This window comes from Apaloderma vittatum, unplaced genomic scaffold (assembly GCF_000703405.1).
Source record: "Apaloderma vittatum isolate BGI_N311 unplaced genomic scaffold, ASM70340v1 scaffold7730, whole genome shotgun sequence".
Classification (NCBI taxonomy): domain Eukaryota; kingdom Metazoa; phylum Chordata; class Aves; order Trogoniformes; family Trogonidae; genus Apaloderma; species Apaloderma vittatum.
In genome coordinates this window covers 9,500-29,475 of record NW_009696101.1, presented here as the reverse complement: position 1 = coordinate 29,475, position 19,976 = coordinate 9,500, and the positions used below count along the sequence as shown (strand labels likewise).

Here is a 19,976-nt window from a genome sequence, read left to right as displayed (position 1 = left end):
CACGGGCTGGGGGGCAATTGGTCCTGCCGGGTGAACAAGCGGGAACGTTCCCGAGCGCTGGATTGCGTGCCTTGGCCCGAGTTACTCTGCGTTCACAGCGCTTGTTCTCCCGTCCCTTGGCGGCAGGAGGTGAAGCTCCTATGCAGAGTATCTTGTGCTGCGCTGCCTGGTGCCGGGAGCGGCAGAGGAAGGCTTTTAGGTTCTCTGTTCTCGTTACGTTTTAAAACATTCAGTGTTCTTTATTCTACCATTGCTAGTGTCTGAGTGCTTTCCCAGTAAGCAGAAATAGATACAAATTTGTTCTCGTTTTCCCTTGTGGCCCAAAGAAGAAACATCGTATGGGTACTTGTGCAATAACTTGTAACCTACCTGTATTCCTCAGGATGTTTCACATAAGCAGAAATGTAAGGCATAGGCTTCCTGGTGGCAGGTTGTTCGTGTATGGTTGCGTTTCATCAACAATTTGAATAATTCTACTGTTTTGCAGGCTGTGAATTCAGCTTTCCTGTCTCTTGCAAGCTCTGTGTTATCTTCAGTTGATCCCTTAGGTTTCCATGACAAACAATTCAATTTTCCATTGAGAACTAATCATTGCAAAGAAAATGTGGTAAATAGCCTTTGAAAATTAATTTCCTAGTGTATAGAATGTTATTTTGCTGACTCAATGACAACAGAAATGTAGCAACCTGGGTAAATGAGTTACTTTAAAGTATTTACAGTTACACACAACATCTCACTTTTTTTGCTTTGCTTTTGGTTTTTTTTTGTTCATATCTCTTTATATTTCCTTTTCTGTTGTTTTAGGTTGAATTGAATATTTGCACAACACAGCTTTTTGCAGAAGGACCACCACGCTGTTTTACATTTAGGAAAGTATGAAAATAAGTGGGAAGTGTTGTTGTCCCTGAACTAAGAAAAAAATAAATCTGTGCCTTGCTGAGGACAGCTGCAGGAATCGGACACTTGAATCAATGTTATCGGATGAGTTAGAATCCAAACCTGAGGTGAGCAATTATGAACTGGGTTTGGTTTCCAGGAACGTTTCTGGGCAACACTCAGAAAAAACTTCAGTGAATGTACTCAATTTGCTGCTTATGTGTTAGTTCTCAAAGTGTTTTCAGCGGCATCTTCTAGTGTTTCCATATTTTGACTTGAATGGTGAAAGATTAAAGAATAATGCAGTTTTTTCCCCTCCTTTCGAGTGTCAACCAATAATCTTGCCTGTTCTCAGGTTACGTTATTTTTTTTCACTATTACAATGTTCTTTCTGTTACAAGAATAAAATGAATTATTGTATTGACTACTTCTTTCCCTCAAACCAAATTGACTTTACTCGGTTTTGGGGAGTCTGGATTATTCTATTAGAATCAGCCAGTGCTATTTTTTAAACTACTTATGTTTCTGCTGAGCAGCTGGCAGAAGGGTTAGGCAGCAGCACCCAGGGGATCCTGGTTGCTTGGTGTGAGGCTGCTGGACCATTCCTAGTTTCAGCTGGTAGCGCGGCTGAGCATGAATTGCAGTGACGTGTGTGTGTGCCCTCAAGTACGTGTGGTGCATGGTGCATGCCCAGTTGGCCACAAACAGATTAACAAATACACAGGTAAAGCACCTTTAACAGGTAAACACAAACAGCCTGAACAACACTAAAATTTGCTAGTGGAATATGTCTATGCTGTCATGACTCAACTCTCACGCGTACTTGCATTCACAGATGTCTCTGGTCTCTGCCAGGCCTTAAGTCTTTCCAGCATTTGTGCCCAGACCCAGGGCTTTTTAGCAAGTTTTTGGCTGGAATCTTGTTTCCTTTCTGGACTATGGTTGCCACCTCCTCACACATTGGTCAACTAGATGTTCAAGTGCATTCGATTGTGGGTAGGATATTTAGGAATATGTTTAGTAAGTAGATACATGACACTGTGGTGATCAGACACAGCAGTGTACTGACCAGTAGCCAGAGAATGTATGATCAGAGTCTCTTCTCTTGGCCCCATCCATGGTTCCTTCTTCACTTACCCACCTTGTTTCCTTCTTCGATCCTCCCTCTAAACATTACATAGTAAGTTTTACACATCTTGTGGTTCTTGTTATATTGGATAGTAGGTTTGATCTTTCCTATAAGACCCATTCTTACCAGTTAGAAAAGTTCTAGTTGAACTTCCAAGATTTCCCTTTAGCAGTGGCCGATTGATCGGTGCCTAAGGAGTTACGGTCTTTGTTACTCTTACCTATAATTTGCTAGAAACAACGTCCTGCAGTCTGTTAAGTTCAAGACCTTTTTATAAGTGTATTCAGCTTATTACCTCTCCTGTTTTTTGCCTTTGTCTTTCAAGCTGAAGAGCTGTTAGCCTGCAATCTGGGCACTCCCCCACCTGCAAAGGACCACTTTGTGTCCTTGCTTTTCTGTTTTTCAGCTTTACCACTTCAGAAGTCTAAGCTCCTAGTGCAGAGGACTTAGTACAGCATGCTGTGAAGTACCACTTGGGGAAGCCTGCAAGTTTAAATGGAATTGTTTTTACTGAGGCTTCTGTTTTCTATTCCTTTTCAGTCCATGTGCAATACAGCAGGTATCTTAAACTGGTGCTCTAAAGAGAATGATGATTACGTACTGGTAATTTGTCACAGCCCAGCTGATGTAGTATTTGTTTCTCAACAGAGAAGCCAAAGCCCTTCCAATCACACTATTTGGGAAGAGTAGGTGCAAATTCGTAGTATCTCCAAGTAGTGTCAGCATGTGCTTCAGGGATTTCCTTTCTCTCGCCTTGCAGTTGATATAACTTCTATCAATTTTTCTCCTGGTCCTGAATGATAAGGTGGGGGCTATTTCAGTCTGTGAGTAGACGAATTCCCACAGATTGTTTCTGACAGCCAAGGACGAGGATAGTTGGAATGCTTGTTCCTTCATTCCTCAAATAGGAGCTGTAAGTGGGCCTTGTCTTTTCTTGAGTAAGGTGTTTGTTAATTAGGCATGTTTACATAATAGTCCTATTTCCCCATTGTAGAGTTGCATTTCCTTCCCAGCAAATCCAGAAAAGAGTAGGCCGCTACCTGATGGAAACAGACCTGATGCATAAAAGCTACAGTGGCTGCAGAGGGCATCCTTTCCATAGAACCTGTCTTCTAAATCATGTTCCTCAATCTTAATCAAGGCTATTTTGTACTACAAATTGGGATTCGTTTGCATTGTAGATTACCAAATCCATACATGCCCTCTTTCTGGTTCTGAGTGTGAAAGCTGGGTATTAAGTTGGTACTATTTTTACTCCTTTGATGTGAAACTGGTAAATACCCTTTTTACAACTTTCCCAAAGAGCAGCTCAAGCATCTCCTAAAGTCAATCATGATTTTACATCCTCTGGTGAGCCCTGGCACCATAATTCTTATAGCCACAGGTGTTCTTTCATATCCCCTACCACGTGAGAAAGGTAATAATTAAGAGCTAAATGTATTTGTGTAACATCTAGATAATATTAATCAAAACACGATGGATGGATTACATAAACTTCTCTTCTACTGGTTTTATCCTTAAAGAAGCCACCAATGTTCCAGTAAAAAGTTTCAAAGTTGCCTAGAGACAGTTTGTGGACAGATGGGTCTGCTCTTTCTTCTGGACTCCCTGCCCCCAAAGCTGTATTAGCAGCATTCCTCGGGGAACCGATAAGATCTGCATTTTCCATGCTTTAAGCCTTCAGAGTGATTTGTTACCTGTCGCAAAGACTTCCAGCCACCTCCACCACACTGGTCTGCCTCAGGGCACTCTCTGCTGTTGGGGGTAGCTAGCACAATCAAGTGAACTGTAGCTCTGGTCTATAAATTGGATTGGCTGTTGAAAAAGGGGTGGAAGGAGGCATTTTAGTCTCTCCTCATCAGTGCCTCACAAGGAGAGACTCTTTGAATGAACTAATTAATTCCTCAGAGGCTGTGTGGGAGGAAGGCATCCCAGTTTCTAGGTAAGGAGCCTCCTGCCCTCCACACCTTTCAGCTCCAACCCCTCCTTTCCCCTCCCCTCTTCCCGCTCTGCTAAATGTTCTTTCGACCTCTTTATTTTGTAGTGGTTCACTGGTTTAATTCAGAATAGAATCTGTATCAATTAAAAACATGATCTCTGCTGCTCGGGGACTGTAGCTGTCCAGTGGGAGGATAGATCTGAATGTTAGTATTGGAGAACCTCCTTCCCCTGTCCCTCCCAGTCTCCCCCGCATCCAGCCAGGCAGCTGCCTGACGCTTCTTGGCTTTTGAATCATCTGACAAAAGGGGTCTGTTATGGAACACAGACTTCAACCCAATTAATCCCAGATGGCCATATTTTCATTTGTTTCTGCAATGCTTTTCTTAAGGGTCTCTAGCAGGGGTTCCAAGTTCTTTAAACAGATTTTTCATTGCTGTTTATTTCCCCCCGGCTCAGGTCAGGGACATTATTCAAGCTTCTTGGTAAGACAAGTATTCTGCACTGCTTGAAGTGATAGACCCTGCCCAACCTCTCTTGTTGACTAGCAGGGATAACAAATATTTGTTTAATGGCAAGAGCCATGAAATATTTTGCATTTTTAATACATATACTGTCTATATTACTTAAAGGATTTTGAGAGTTGTGTGGTGTTTCAGCAGAAGGAGTAAAAGGAGAATATATTCAAGAAGGTGGAATGGCAAAGCAAAAAACCCCAGGTCTTCATCGCAAGATGCAGCTGAACTTTGCCATTTTCTCCCTACCAGGCTTATAGATTCTCTCTTTATGACTCACATCTGGCACAAAAAGTTTGAATCTTGTAAATCAAGGATGTCCTTTAGCAATTTATCAGTATTATAATTTGTTTCAAATTCTGAGGGGTAACCTAGCTGTAAAGCGACGCTCTTGCTCTTTGCTCTTGCTCTTATTCACACTCTTATTCTTTTTGTGTTCTCTTAATATTTTGTATGTTTGATTTCCCTGACTATTCCTGTTCAGGTCCCCCAAGATGTTCCGTCTGCTTGGTTACAAATTCTAGCACTTTGGCCATATTTGCAGAAGGATCAGCCCCCTTACTCAGGGATTCTATAGTCGCCAACTCAGGATTACTTACAGCTCATTTGGATCCTGTTTGTGATGCCAGATATTCTGTGGTTGTGAGATCTGCTGAGCTGTAGCATCCAGGAGATTCCTTCCCTCCTGTCCTTCAGACCAAAGACCGCTGGACTGTTCTCAGGTGCATGCAGAAGTGGGGCTGAGCCTAAACTCCAAACATGCACCTGTGCATACCTGTGACTGCGAACCCTAACACAGGGCAGTACTTTCACAGGCACATCTGTCTATCTATCTGTCTATCTATCTATCTATCTATCGGTCTATCTATCTGTCTGTCTATCTATCTATCTATCTATCTATCTGTCTATCTATCTATCTAATTGGCATTCATATGGACCAAGACTACAAATGGCCTAATCCTGTTCCTACTCATCAGGTAACCAGGCTTGAAATTTGCTATCACATCACACACGTTACCTCACTCAGCTGATCTGCATATTCACAGTCTCTGCCAAACTTTGAGTCCTTCCAGTATCCGTCTCCAGGCCTGGACTTTTTAATCCAGCCTCTGGCCAAGACCTTGCCTTTCCAGATTGTGGTTTCCTCCTATTCCCAGGCTAGGCTAGATGAATGCACTCGGAAACTATTTAGGAGCAAACTGCATTTGAGAAGATGATGGAAGACTACGGTGATAAGGCAGAGCAGTGTATGGCCCACCAGCATGTTTATTCTGCATTATTCTCCACTCCCTTCCTGTTTCTCATGATTGATCCTCTCCTATCCACCTTGATCCCTTCCCTTCCTCACCTTTGATCCTTCCCCTAAATATCCAGAAGTTTCTGACATTCCCACAGCCTCTTCTTAAGGCATCTTGGTAATAAGTTTTACCCAGTCCTGGAATTTCCCCCATATCTCATGAGAAGTTTGCTCTATGAGATGTGTTCTGGTGGCTTATGATAATGTTCCTACTTCTTAAAAAGTTTCTGGTGGAATTTCTCCAAGGTCACAGTCCAGTCCTGTAATGGCCCATCCATCAGTGTCCCAGAAATTCTGGTCTTTGTTATTCTTTCTTATCTGCAGTCTATTAGAGTTTGTGTATCTGCTGAGCATTTCATTTATCACCTCTCCCTAGCCTGGTTTTTAGGCAGAATAGCCAATTACCAGATACCCTTACAATTTCCTAATTGCTCTCAGCTGCAAAACCAAATTAAAAAAAAACTTAGGAAAACATAACACAGTGTTTGTAATGAGATTTCCCCCATGTTCCAGTGGCTGCAGTTGTCACAAAGATATTCAGGATTTTGAACAGGAAGGAAGGTTTATGGAAGTGCTTAGCTGTCAAGATACAGCTGTCACATAAAGATTTTTATTTTCTCTGAATTATTTGATGTAGAGTTTGTGATTGGTTTGCTTTAGTTTATGGAAAGGACTGAGGAGTTTTATTTCAAATTTTAATAATGAGCATGATTCCTGTCCTTTTGTTTACTTTTGCTTCTTTTGCCCTCTTCTAATGCTCTGTGCTAGCTTGTTATTACTTCACAAAGAAAATGAAAAGGATCCCTCTTCTTCTGAGCATCTGTTTGCTGCATTTTGCTTTTTCCTAGTGGCTTAATGTTGGAAGTGGAGGGTTTGAAGCAAAGTTTTCCTGTTGTGGAAGGAAAGTTTTAGCTAAAGCTTTCTGTGTAGAAATAAAAGGCTCCGTAAAATGAGTGTTTCATGATGGAGTAGGCAGCAGTAGGAATCATTAACAGCTTTTAAATGAAAGACAATCCAGTAATCTGAACCATCTTGCTCACATTTTTCAGTCCCAAGTTCTTGCTTCTGGTTGTCTTGCTGTCTTCTTCCTAACTCTATTCTCTTTTTTACCCCTCCTTCTCCTATTTTTTAATCTTAAATTAGAATGCACGGCGTTAGGGAAGGGACTCTTTCTTATTGCATATGTATTTTTTGGACAATGTAAAAATAGCTTCCTCTGACTGGGGCCTCTGAATAATCTCATATTATACCTAAGAGGAAAAAATGCTAAATTTTCAAACTGCAGTCTGGCTTGTGGCTTCGTTTGGGTGGTATCTTGCCATCTGAATGACTTTAAGACTTAATTTTAAATTTAATGATTGTCAGTGATGGCAGGCTGCTCCTAAGGGAGAGTGAGCTGGGAGCCAAGGGTGATCCCAGCCCAGGCCGTGTCCTCACCGACTGGGACCTGGTCCTGCAGCACCTGAGCACGGTGGGCAGAGAAAAGTGCTGGAAACAGGATCCATCTGCAGCCCTGGATGAGGCAAAGGGTCTGTCCAGAGACTTCAGTCACAAGTATCAGGAGATGGGTTAGAGACACTGATGCAGAAGTCTGAGGTGCCTCTGGGAGACGGGTAAAATTACAGCTCAGGAGGGGACTAGGGAGCACAGGCTGATCTTAAATGGATCCCCTGGGCAGAGGGTGTGGGCCTCAGGTGAGACCACTCAGGGCAGTTAAGGCTCCGGGACTCTGACATAAGTAACTTTTTGAAGTAAAACTGCTTGGGGAAGCATCAGTATTTCCAGTGTTTTCATGAGAGAGAAAAAGCATAGAGCAATTTGGGCTCGCAGGTTGTTGTGGTTTTTTTTTAATTATTTAATGATCATTGTCCTGATGCAGGAGAGGCTCAAAATGCTGGTATCTGCTATAAAAGTAATTTGAAATGGGGTGCCAGCAGTTCTGAAAATTAAATACTAACACAATCACAACATACAAAATAAGAATCAAATTATTAGTGGCTGTTGGGTTTTAATCACAAATATGCCATTGGCATATCATTCTTTTTTACTGTTTCTTTTGACACTGCCAACTCCATCTGGACTCTGCGTGAGTGCCTGCTAAAATGTGTTACAACGAGGGTAGTAGCTTTTGAGTAACTGTCTTGTACGCTTTCCTTCTAAATGCTAAAGGAAGTCTGGGACACACAGTTCTTTGCTAGCAGAACACAGGATCTTTATGTCAAAGAGTTCCCTTGAGATAAAAAATAGTTACTTGCGGGTTAAGTGTTTGTTATGTTCCATGTTTCCTTAACCTGTGGTTTTGAAATATTTTGAGACTGTAAATATAGGCGTAAGTCTGACAGACCTTATAGCCAAATAAGTAGATTGTATATATGGTTGTTGAGGGGCATTTTCTCTGCAACGTAGAGTATGCATTTGGGGCTATTACAACTAACCTCTTTCAGTCTTTCTTACCTCCATAAGTTTAATTCCGTACAGGGGAGGGATTTGAGACCATGTTTAATAAAAAAGCTGAGGGAGGTCACAGAAATAGTTCAGTCTGTTGCCAAAAGCAGCATCTTCAAAGAAAGAGCTTTCTAAACCAAATGATAGTTTAAAAAGCTGACATTGTTTTATTAGCAAAGTTGGTCAAGTTTGGATGCTAGATGAAACTAGTGTACTGCATCGAAAAACTGCAACGTATTTATTTTGTAACTCATTAGTAGAAACACACCTAACTTGCCACTAGTTCTACAGTGACTCGTTAGTGATAATGGTTATATTCATCATTGCATCAGTATATTAATATTAGCTTCTCCTGTCATGTAAATCAGCAGGCATGCTTCTTGTGTGTGTGGGGGATGTGAGTTTTTGGCGCTCTGAACTGAGGTGGTGGTTGTAATCTCCCACTGCTGCATTTAGTTTTGAATCACTTTCAGCCTTTCATAAACAATTTTTGTTGTTTTGGTACCCTCTAATCTCTGTAAAGGGGATTTTGACTAGAAAAGTCCCACTTAGGTCTGATTCCACACTCCCCCAAGGACAAACAACTTGTTAAAACCACCTAAACAACAGTCTGCTTGCTATCTCCAGGTGCACACTATCTTATTATCTTTTCTACTAACTAGCTGGAAAATTTCTTGATCACCTCTTCCCATCCTTGAGGCAGCATTCTTTGAAAGACTGATTTACCACTCTTACAGTAGTAAAAATTATTCTGCTACGCTTACGGCAACAAGTCCATTGCACAAGTTGGGCTGTTACCTCCTAACTGCCAGCAGCACTTCCTTTGTTAAATCAGAATATTTTAGTATGGACTGCTACCAGTGGCACTGGTAGTGGAAAAAAGAGAGTTTCATTTCTGTGTCTGTGCCTTGGAGGTGGAGTCCAGCATTATATCCAGGAGTCTGACAAAAGCTTGACATGTTGTCAGGGGGACAGAATGAGTAAACAAGGCACGTGCTTTGCTGCTGTGGACTTGGTTAAATATGAGAAGACTTTCAGGAGTGAGGAAGGGCATTTCTCTAACTTCCAGTTACTTTTTGAATGTCAGGTTCCTTTGCTATAACTCGAGATTTTTAGGAATTAGCCAGAAGTAATTTGCACATCGTCAGAGCTGACTCATGTTAAGGATAGCAAAACCTGCTGGACTGAATGACTGGGGCATTCCTCACCTCCTGGGCCCATCAACAGGAGGGCTTTTCCCTGTTTCTCCTCTTAGATCCAGCTGGTGAGGTTTAGTTCAGCTTTCAAATAGGATCACGCGCCCACTCACTGTACAGATAGGACTGGCACCAAACAGATGAATAGAGGTAGGATGCTCGTAGCTTTACCCACATAAACACAGGTGGTGCAAAGTGCCTGATTCTGTTTCCAAGGGTTGCTGCCTAGAAAAAACCTTTATGGATTTCTCCAGGATACGTCCCCACAATTCTTGTTCTGCTTCCCAACTGGTCTGGCTTGGAGTTCACTAGCATATGAGACACACACACTCTAGAGAGCGGCATCACACAGGAAATCGTTAAGAATGGAGTTTAATAAGAAGAAAGGATGGACTGTGATAGTTAGGCTGCACCAGACAACTGAGTTGACCAACTTCCTGCTTACATGGAATGGGCCTCTTTTATCCTCCCCGCTCCATTTTCCTGTGTTTGTTCTGCCCTGATCCACCTTGATCCCTTCCTTTTCCTGCCTTTGCGTTAAGTCCTGTACAATCCCCCAAATCTCTTGTTCAGCCCCAAAGTCCTGCCCAGGGAATGCATCGCAGTATAAATCCCATATTCTTTATTCAATAGTCACCCTTATTTGGCATAGTATTCTGGAGAGGGTTGCTTCTGTTGAATCCCCTCAGTGGGTGAGTTTCATACGAAGGATGGTGGTTTTAATTGTCTGTCTTTGATGGGTTTAGGAGTAGCTGATTCGGATGGATAAGGCGGTCTGCATTCTCCCCCTTGTCATCCTAACTTTGATCGTCTGATTATTATCTGGCTATTTGGAATAGCCATTAGCTAGACATCTTTGCAACTAGTCTTCTTACTGGTTTTTCTTTTAAAAAGGCCAACTTTCAATTAAGTATTTAAAGATGATTTTAAAAAATACCTGTGCCAGAGACTGAGCTTAGAAAACATTTACTTGGAAGAGTAGAGCGTAGTAAAGTATCAAGTGGTAAAAGATGAATTAAAAAGGAGTATGTGTTTTAAACCATGGCATATATTGGTAAAATTCATCTTGGCAAAGGATTAATTAAAAAGAAATATAGCCTAGGTAGCCTTCAGAATAGTCTGCAGTGATCCAGAGCTGTTTATTGTATGTTAAAGAAATTCGATTTTCATAGGTACTTCAGAGATGACAAATACAAACAATTCCTTCTTTGTAATTAATGTAGACTGAGAAGCTTGCTTTGATGTGTATTCATGGGATTATATTTAGTGTCTCCTACAAGACAGTAGAGGGGAGTGGACTGGGTTTAGTACTGTTTAAAATTATTTGTGCTGTTCTTGACCTCATCTTTAATGTATTTTTTCAGCTGCTGGTTCAGTTTGTTCAGAATACTTCCATTCCACTGGGGCAAGGGCTGGTGGAATCAGAACCGAAAGACATCACCTGTCTCTCCCTCCTTCCTGTTACTGAGACCTCAGAATGCAACAGACTCATGTTGCCAGGTAAAATCTACGCAGAGGATGGTTTTGAGCTTGCCCTTCATACAGCTGTCTTTTCTGCATCACTGTGACTCATTGCCTTTTGCTGATAAGCTATTCCAGAGTTGGAGGAACAAGTTCAGAAGGGTGACTTAAACTTTTCTCATTCAACAGTGAAATCTGATGCATCCAATCTCTTTCAAGTTCTATTTCTTTTTTCCTAGAAAAATAACTTCATAGGTATCTTTTAGTCATAGCATATTGGTGCTTTTATTTACTCTGGTTTCACTTCCTTTGCTAGATGATGAAAGAGATCTCACTTCTCCAAGTCACACTAATTCTTCCAAAGATGTGTCTTCATCTGCTGTCTTGAGAAGTCTCCAGGTAAATGTGGGTCCTGATGGAGAGGAAACAAGGGCACAGAATGTACAGAAACCATCTGAACTTCTGTCAACTCCAGAGACTTCCAGTTTATTGCAAGACCTCCAGCCCAGTGACAGCACTTCATTTATTCTTCTCAACCTTACAAGAGCAGGTAATGCTCCTTCTGTTTGTCACCTGGCTGGCTATGTCTCAGATAGCAGAATGCAGGAGATACAAGTACAACTCCGTCTCTGCTGCTTGTGAAGGGGAAAGATCATAAAATTTGCTGGGCATTATTGATATTTCAGGGGCATTTAATCAACAGCTTTCTACAACACAGAGTCCGATGAAGACTTTTTCACTGCAGATGTTGCACCTGTGCCATGAACACTAGCCTCTGGGAAGCAAAATAAATTTCTTTTGTTACATTATCTGTTTCCTGAAGTTGTCTTCTTTTCTAGGGCTGGGATCTCCAGCAGAGCACTTAGTGTTTGTTCAAGATGAAGCCGAAGATTCTGGGAATGACTTCCTCTCTCATGATAGCACAGACAGCAGTACCCCGTGGTTCCTACGAGTGCAAGAACTGGCCCACGACAGTTTGATAGCTGCTACTCGGGCGCAGCTCGCTAAGAATGCCAAAGCAAGCAATAATGGTAGGAAATCCCCTGATTCTGTCTCAAAAGTTGAACGATCTATACAATGCCCCCAGTTTCACTTTGTTTCTTCCTCTTTCACTTTTTCTCTCTTTCTCTTGCTTTTGATCTGTGCTGATTCAAATCACCAGTGACAGAACTATATAAAATTATATAGAACAACAATATAAAGAAGCTCCTCAGTTTTTCTCGAGGAATGAATGTTAGTGGAGCCAGCAGTTCTATTGTATCTGCTTATTCTTTGGTACATGTAACGAGTATGTTCATTTTGGCAGCAGCTGCTTGTATTTCAAGTTTTGTTTTCACTTTCAGGTGTCTATTTTTCATGGATACTGTAATTCATACTTTATTCTTAGCTCAACTGGGTTTGGAGATAAGCTTTTTGGAGAATACAGAATTTGATTTAGTCACATGCCTTGTGACTTAATTACTTTAACAAATAATTGCAAACAAATGCAATATCTTTTTGTTAAAACAATCACAAACCGCACTTCTTAAAAAGAATTTTTCTGACTGATGCTTAAAATTAGTTGGTTGATTTTGATATAGAGATAATTTTTACAATTTTTGCTGTATTGGCTTTCTATTCTTCTGTGACAAGCCTCATCCGGTTGCAGCTGTTCTGATGCAGATAGATTCCTGGGAATAGTTTGTAGGCCTAGTAGGGTTTGCGAATCTGTGTCCCGATCCCTGTTACGGGCTAGGCAGCAGCATGTAAGACTTGGTAAACAACGACTAGTCAGGCACATACCTGCTTTACAGTTCTGCATCATATATGATGATATTTTATCTATTTAATTTGACACATTATAGTCATCTGTATATTTTTTTAGATTTTGGTGGACCTTTTCTTCTAGGTGAAAATGTTCATCTTTGCTCAGGAGATGGTCAGCCAAAAGACTCCAGCCCCATTCCTCACTTATCTCGCGTGGAAAGGAAGCTGAAGTGCACAGTTGAGGGCTGTGATCGGACTTTTGTGTGGCCAGCTCACTTCAAATATCATCTGAAAACACACAGGTAAGCAGAACAAAGTTTGTTGTCCAGACTTCAAAAAACTGCTCTGTATTTGGGGTAGCATTATTTTTTGACATCAGCAAGCTGTGAAACCCTGGTATTACTCTTAGAAATACGGGGTCTCTTGCTTGCTTTAGGTCATTTATGTTGAAACACTTTGACCAGATTTAGATTTTTTTGCAGGTCCACATTAGTGTTCAACTTAGAATATTTATATTTTAACAAGTGCTCATTAAAGAGTGTCACTGTTACTTCTGTGGTATAGAGAAGATTAGAACTTTTAAGATGCTATCCTATTTTTATATATACTTGAACAAAGTTGCTTGCTTTAACAAATGTCCCTAATATTTTTTAGCTAAGAAATTGGCAGTTTCTAAGGTCAGTTGTAGACGTGAAGCTTAAAACCTGGGAAGGATTCCGATAGACATGAGCTACCACCATGAGACAGGGCCAGCAGTAATTGTATATGTTATATGTTCACATACAATAATTTTTGATCCCCCAGTGACTTAAATTCCACAACATTCCTATACAATCTGTTGTACCTCTTTATTAAATCATTCTGGGTAGGAAATGGGCAAGGTAATATGATGGCAAGTTATCACTTGAACAAATTTTTCCAGTGGACCACCCAGACTCTAGTTCCTTAGGACTAATTAAAGGCACTCATTTCGGTTGAGTCTCTCTGTTGTGTGATCTAATTTATTTTGGTTTAAATATTTCTGCTTTTTATTTAATTAAAAAAAAGAAAGTCACATGTTAATGAAAAATACATTGCAGTAGCTGGTAATGAAAAAGCTATTTTGTTGCTTTCCAGGAATGACCGCTCTTTCACCTGCCCGGCAGAAGGCTGTGGGAAAAGCTTCTATGTCTTGCAGAGGCTGAAGGTGCACATGAGAACTCACAATGGTGAAAAACCCTTTGTGTGCACAGAGCTGGGCTGTGGGAAACAGTTCACAACAGCTGGAAATCTGAAGAACCACCTACGAATTCACACGGGTGTGTTTAAACCTCACCTATTTGTGGTCTGCAGAGGTGGGGTCTTTACTGAGGAATAAACCACTTCCTCCTCCATCCACAAACTATTGGGAATATTATGTCATTTATCTCTGCCCTTCATTAATGTCCCTTTTCCACCAATTCACATTGATCTAGAGATCAAATTAAGTGTTTTCCCCTTTTACTGTCCTGTATAAATTCATACGGGTTTCACCCTTAAAATACTATACGATGATGCTGTACTCTGTTCAGACTTGTGGTCTGAAGATTCCCTTCCCCCCTCAACTTGTTCGATGGGGAGGGGGGGATCGGTTTGGGGAGAAACTAAACTGTTCCCAAGGGAATATTGTAATTGCTTTTTAATAGATAAGCTACTTTAAATTCTTGAAGAGCACAGTAATTTAAATATTTCTCCAGTATGGAGTTCTGGTGGGCACAGTCGTAGCTGTACTGATACCTGGTTGACTCTGACTAGCTTTTGTTACCCGTGCTGCTAGCAGAATGACTACATTTGGGAAATTCAGGAGAATGAGGAATGCAGTGGAATGAGTAGCAAAACTGTAGTAGCAAAGTCTAGTAGAAAAAGGCAGTAATTAGAAGACAGCATTTTGGCATACGGACCACTCGGTTTGTGCTAATGCTAATTCAGAGTGTTACAATATGCTGGAGCCTATGTATTCTCAACTCATGCTCAGCTTTTTATATTAAATAAAACAAGAACCTTTATTTCATAGTGCTGTGTTTTATACATAGCTTGTTTATCCCATCTCCTCTGGAGAAACTGATCCTGCCTTGTCAGTGTTTTTAGAAGTTGGTGTACCAGCCGAAGTCTTGACAACTGCATGAAATGCTTTAGGTGTTTTTATCTTAGAAAGTTGTTTGAGAGTAGCTTTAGGTTGCTTTAGGTGTTTTTAGCCTAGAAAGTTGTTTGAAAGTAGCACACAAGTTACTGCTGAAATGATCATCAATTTAATAGCAAAGTTCCTACCGAATATCCTGGTGGTTTGTTTGGGTTTTTTTGAGACTCAAGGTTATCACACCACCTAAACCAATGGCCCAGCTCAAGCCTCTCAGTACGGAAGGTAACATTGCATTGTAGTCGGTTAACGTTTCAAAACAACCTTGACAGTCGTGAGAGCACAAGGCCTCTCTAGTAAAATGAAATTACGGATTATGTGGGCCGCCAGCAGCTGTTTATGCCTTCTGCCTTACTTAAACACTACCAGATGGTCTGTGGTTTGGGATACACATGGAAAAAGGTTGCTATTTTAAAGAATTTGCAGTCTAGCTAGAACACATGCTTTGGGGGCAGATGTTGGGATGTAGTTAAAAATTACATATACCAATAATAAAATTTTGAATGTATAGTAACAGCAGCCATAGTTTTTGCAGTTTTCTTTTGCACTTAAATCTTCCAGGCAAGGTGCAGATTAAGTTAATGAGCCCAGCTGTGATACATGCACAGTCCTCCATGATAGAGTGAGTGTTCTGCAGCCAATAGAGTAGTAGCTTCTGCAGACTGATAATGTGCAATTAAGAGTTTGATCAGACCAAAGGTGTTAAAAAATTGATGGTGTAAATAGATCTCAGGTTTCTTTTATGGGGAACTATGTGCTGTTATTTTTGTCAATGATAATTTTTCTTCTTTCTTTCCAAGTTTTAAATATTTATAACAAGCCAGGAGGTACAATCAGTGTTTGAGAATCTGCTACATAGTTCAGCTTTGTAACACCGATCAGAACATGCTGTGTGGATCCTTTTTGCTCAGCTCTGTTGAATGCTATATTAGATAAGAAGCTGAGAAAGGAACTGTAGGGTGAAGACTTCTCAAGGCAAAATCTGGGTAGAAAAAACATAAAAACCAAGTTTACTCTGAAAGAACTGTGTACACATTAGACAACAAAACAGTTAAAATAGCTTCCTTAATCTCCTGTGGACTTGCTGTTACTTTGGTACAGTAGTCTAGTTAAAGACTTGAATTCATAGTGTTAAACATTGTATTTTGAGTTCTTCAGTGGGATGTTGCAGGAAAAAGTCACCTCTAGTTTTATTTAAGGCTTTATTAAAAGAATGTTTAGAACAGATTAATTATATTACATTGCATTAGTGTAGTCACAAACACAAAAATAGCTGTGGAGATATATAAAAATAACAAATTTCAGCCTGTGAGAACAAATTGTGCCTTGAATTGCCGTTCCTCCACATATAAAAATAAATGGCTGATGTATCTCTCACAGGATTTTGGCAAGTTAAGCCTGATCTGAAATAAATTATAGAATCTGGTATGAAGGAAGATACAGATAATGGGATTTTTGGCACTGAGAGGCAGAAAGTGAATAGGTCCCGGTAGCAGGTGAAGCAGAGAGCTGGCTGTTAGGAACTGCATGAGGAAAGTATAGCGTAGTCCAGGTACTTTTATATTATTCTTTTGATATTTATGTACTTGGAAGTTCTATTTAGAAACAGTGGATCCTTGCTTTGCTTACAGTGAATGATGATCTAAGAACCTTTCAGAAAGAATGCTAGTGTTTCCTCTTGAAAGCTGATGAAGAGAATGTTTTAAAAGCCTTAGGAAGCATAGGTGTAATTTCCATTGAACTTTGTTGAATATAAGGCCAAAAGGGAGAATGGCCTAGAGACCTTCAGGCTGTTCTGAGAGACTCAGACAATCAGATCAAGTTATGATCCCAAAATTTTACTTTTCCTTTATAGGGGAAAAACCCTTTCTATGTGAGGCACAGGGGTGTGGTCGCTCCTTTGCTGAATACTCCAGTCTTCGGAAACATTTGGTTGTACACTCAGGTAAGAGTCTTCATTTGACATTCTGTGACCTATCTGAGAAAAGATCTGTATTGTACAACTTTGATTTGATTTCTTTAAGAAAAATTCCTTGGTTTGTGCAGCACTTATGGTTGTAGCATTTCATGACTTCCTTTGCAGTGCGTGTATCCTATACCCTTCAATCTTTTCAGTTGTTTGTAAATTTTATGTTTCTAAATTTAAATTATATTTTAAAAAATATTTTAAAAATGTATTCTGAAATGTCTTGAAGTTAGATATCTGTTTCGTAGATGGCATTTTCTTATTTAAAAGGGAGAATCTAGCACCTCTATATTAATGAAAGCCATTCAAATCTGAAATCTCTCATGAGTGGGTGTCTGCCATAGGTAGGATTTTCCTTTTTTTTTTAACGCTACATACTTGTAATTGGACAAGGCATTAGGTGGAAATGTATTTCACAAGCATTTCAAAGCTTCTGCCTTCTGCTTTGCTTGATCTATCTTAAATATCATCAACTCATGAATATGGTGTGTTTGGGGAAGGGGAGATTTTATCGGGGTAGTAACTTTTGAGACAGCCTGAGTTCTCCATGCTTTTTCTTTCCTGTCTCCTTGGCTTCCATGCTATTGAGCTCACATGTGTGGACATCACATTTGTATTATGAAATTGGTAGCCTGCTTTGTAAAATGGAAATCCATTCACCGTGACAAGTTGTCATCCAATCTGTGATCAGTGATGTAAAGCAAATGCTGTAATTTGTTGCGTGATGGCAGGAGATAGCTTCCTTGCTTCTGCTTCCTTGCTTTTGGTCATTTTATTCTAGGTATGGAACATAGAACGTTTCTGTGTCACTGAGTAAGAGAGTCCAAATAACTTATTCCCTGTCATAAATCAGACCTGAAGGCTTTAAGTTACTCTTCAGACTTGAGTTTTCCAACAGCTGGGAATACTGATATCTAAATCTCTTCTGTTGTAGAAGCCTATTGCTCTCCAGGAAACAGGAATATTTCTGATTTGTTTTTTTTTTTTTTCACTGATAATTAGCACCAGTGGTGTTAACAGCCATTTCAAAGCAGTATCATTGGCTTCTTGGTTGATGAAGCCTTTATTCCCAATTTTTTAATTCTTGTAATCTTTCCTCCTTCTACTCCAAGGAGTGAAGCCCCATCAATGCCAAATTTGTGGGAAGACATTTTCCCAGAGTGGCAGCAGAAATGTGCATATGAGGAAGCACCACTCCCGAATTGGAGCAGCTGGCAGCAGAGAGCGAGAGCAGCCAGGTAAGGAAGGGAGGGCACTCTCTGTGAGGGAAAAGTGCAGGAAAGAATTAGGGGATGGTCAAAGAGAAGGGAAGATGTTTGTCCTGAAAACACTAGACCACAAGCCAGTAAAGACTGTTCCTCTTGGAGATGAGGATGGATTGCTGACCGTCTCCTTTTCTAGACAGAAGACAAAGGTGTATTTCTGTCTTGGGGTCAAGGTGCAGATAGGTCTTATTATTTTCAAAATTAACATGAATCTAGTATCTTTTCTTACATGGATTTTGTGTCCTTCATTATGTATTCTTGTTGTGAGAAGCCTGGGGTTTTTATGCAATGTGAATTATCTAAAGAGAAAGCCAAGCCTGCATGAGATCCTGCTCACACTAAGGCTCAAAACGATAATTATAGGAGTTACCATCCCTTGGAGGACTGGGTGCCCAAAGAGTAGGTGTCTGAGGAAGAAGTCTACGTGACTTGAAGGGGGGAAGGGATTTTATCCTATATTGCAGTGTCATTACCTCATGAGAATTTTGTTTTACCCTTTTTTCCACCATAGAGTCACTGATGGGCAGCAGTTTGCTGGAAGAATCTACAGTGCATAGTAAGAATCTCATCTCCATGAACTCTCAGCCCAGCCTTGGCGTTGAGTCTCTGCACCTGCCAGACACCGAGTCTATTATAGGAGTGGAGGAGGGTGAGACCAGCTGCTCCTTCTTCCGCCCTCTTATATGTGGTGACTGAAGCGGGATGGCTCATTTCTCCCAGAGGCTCACTGTGTTGCAGTGGGATGAGTGAACACTGCTCTAACTGTGCACAGAGTGGGTGGATGGATGGAGAATGAATCATAAAACTGGAGTTGGAGAAGACATCCCGGACCAAGTTTCTCTTCTGCAGAGCTTAAAAGGTGAAGTCTGCTGCTTAGGTGTCATTTAGCCCATGTTGTGGAACGCCATTTCAAAACTGTTTATGCAGTCCATTCTCCTAAAGCCTAAAGTGTTTGTTTTGCTGGAGCACCTAGGAGCCCCAGTTAAGGAGCAGGACCACATTGTGCTAGGCACTGTACAAACATCCAGTATCTTCAGCAACAGACCTTCCTTTCATCCTTTACCTTTAGAGACTATACTCTAATACATCTCACTGTCAGGAGCTGACTTACTCTCTGAAATAAATGTACTACTTGATATCATTTAATTTCATTTGCTGTGTTTTTTTCCTGCTTTGCCCAGTCAATTTTTCTTCCAAAATGTGTTTGGTGTATCAGGCTCTTTAGATTTGCCTTCCATGTAGATGCTTTGAATTTTTGTTAACTTAAATATGGTCTTCAGAATCAGCATTGTTAAGAACGCAGAGTTTTGCTACGATATTGTGTGTCTCTAACAGCTTCTACGCGAAGAGAATGCTTTTGAGTTCGTTTTGCTCCCTAGGTGAGTGTAAAGGTAGTGCTGCTGCTGGTAAAGGTATTGTAATTTATTGAGAGGGTCTTCCAGCAGCTCCACCAGGTACCTGTGAATCAGGATCTGATGTGGTTTGGCCACCATCTCATCAGTTGATGGGTGATGCTCCAGTGAGATGTCTTCTCTATTACAGTATTTTTATAGGTTAGCTGAGCAGGCTGTAATTCTTTCAACTAAAAAATAACAATGTATTTTCACAAAATGCAAAGATCTAGAGAAAAAGAAAAAATTCTTTATTTCCGTACTATTTTTGAGAAGAAAGACACTTTGTTTAGCACAAAAGATGCTAGTGAGTTTTAATTGCTTAGTTTGATGTTTTTCATTTTTTCACTGTTTCAGCAATTCGACATGGTTTAGTGGTGGACCTGGCACTGCTAGGTTAACAGTTGGACCTGATGATCTTAAAGCTTTTTCCAACCTGAACTAGTCTATGATTCTGTTTACAGACCCATATTAAGACTTGGACTTATCTGTTACTGTATTCATGCACATCACCTTAGTATTTGTTAGAGACATGGCATAATGTCATATATTAACTAAAGTCAAGCCTTTGTTCCTCCTTTCTTAAGGTCTTCCTT

At 40.5% G+C, this 19,976-nt stretch overlaps 1 protein-coding gene across 1 annotated transcript; it reads left to right on the top strand.

The window, feature by feature from the left end:
- The first annotated feature begins 802 nt into the window (after positions 1-802).
- On the top strand, positions 803-19,137 carry ZNF410 (zinc finger protein 410). The gene is made up of 9 exons (XM_009873450.1): positions 803-1,004; positions 10,761-10,896; positions 11,174-11,407; positions 11,697-11,888; positions 12,746-12,905; positions 13,720-13,901; positions 16,614-16,703; positions 17,837-17,962; positions 18,501-19,137. Exons 1-9 carry the CDS (start codon positions 972-974, stop codon positions 18,683-18,685), a joined length of 1,338 nt encoding a protein of 445 aa, XP_009871752.1. The 5' UTR covers positions 803-971; the 3' UTR covers positions 18,686-19,137.
- The last annotated feature ends 839 nt before the right edge of the window (positions 19,138-19,976 follow it).

What these genes read in the sequence shown, in the direction of transcription:
- ZNF410 (XM_009873450.1), top strand. Translation starts at nt 972, where the DNA reads ATGTTATCGGATGAGTTAGAATCCAAACCTGAG. An exon ending in AGTTAGAATCCAAACCTGAG is followed by an intron (nt 1,005 to 10,760) that starts GTGAGCAATTAT and finishes GTATTTTTTCAG; the next exon opens with CTGCTGGTTCAGTTTGTTCA. An exon ending in CCACCTACGAATTCACACGG is followed by an intron (nt 13,902 to 16,613) that starts GTGTGTTTAAAC and finishes TTTCCTTTATAG; the next exon opens with GGGAAAAACCCTTTCTATGT.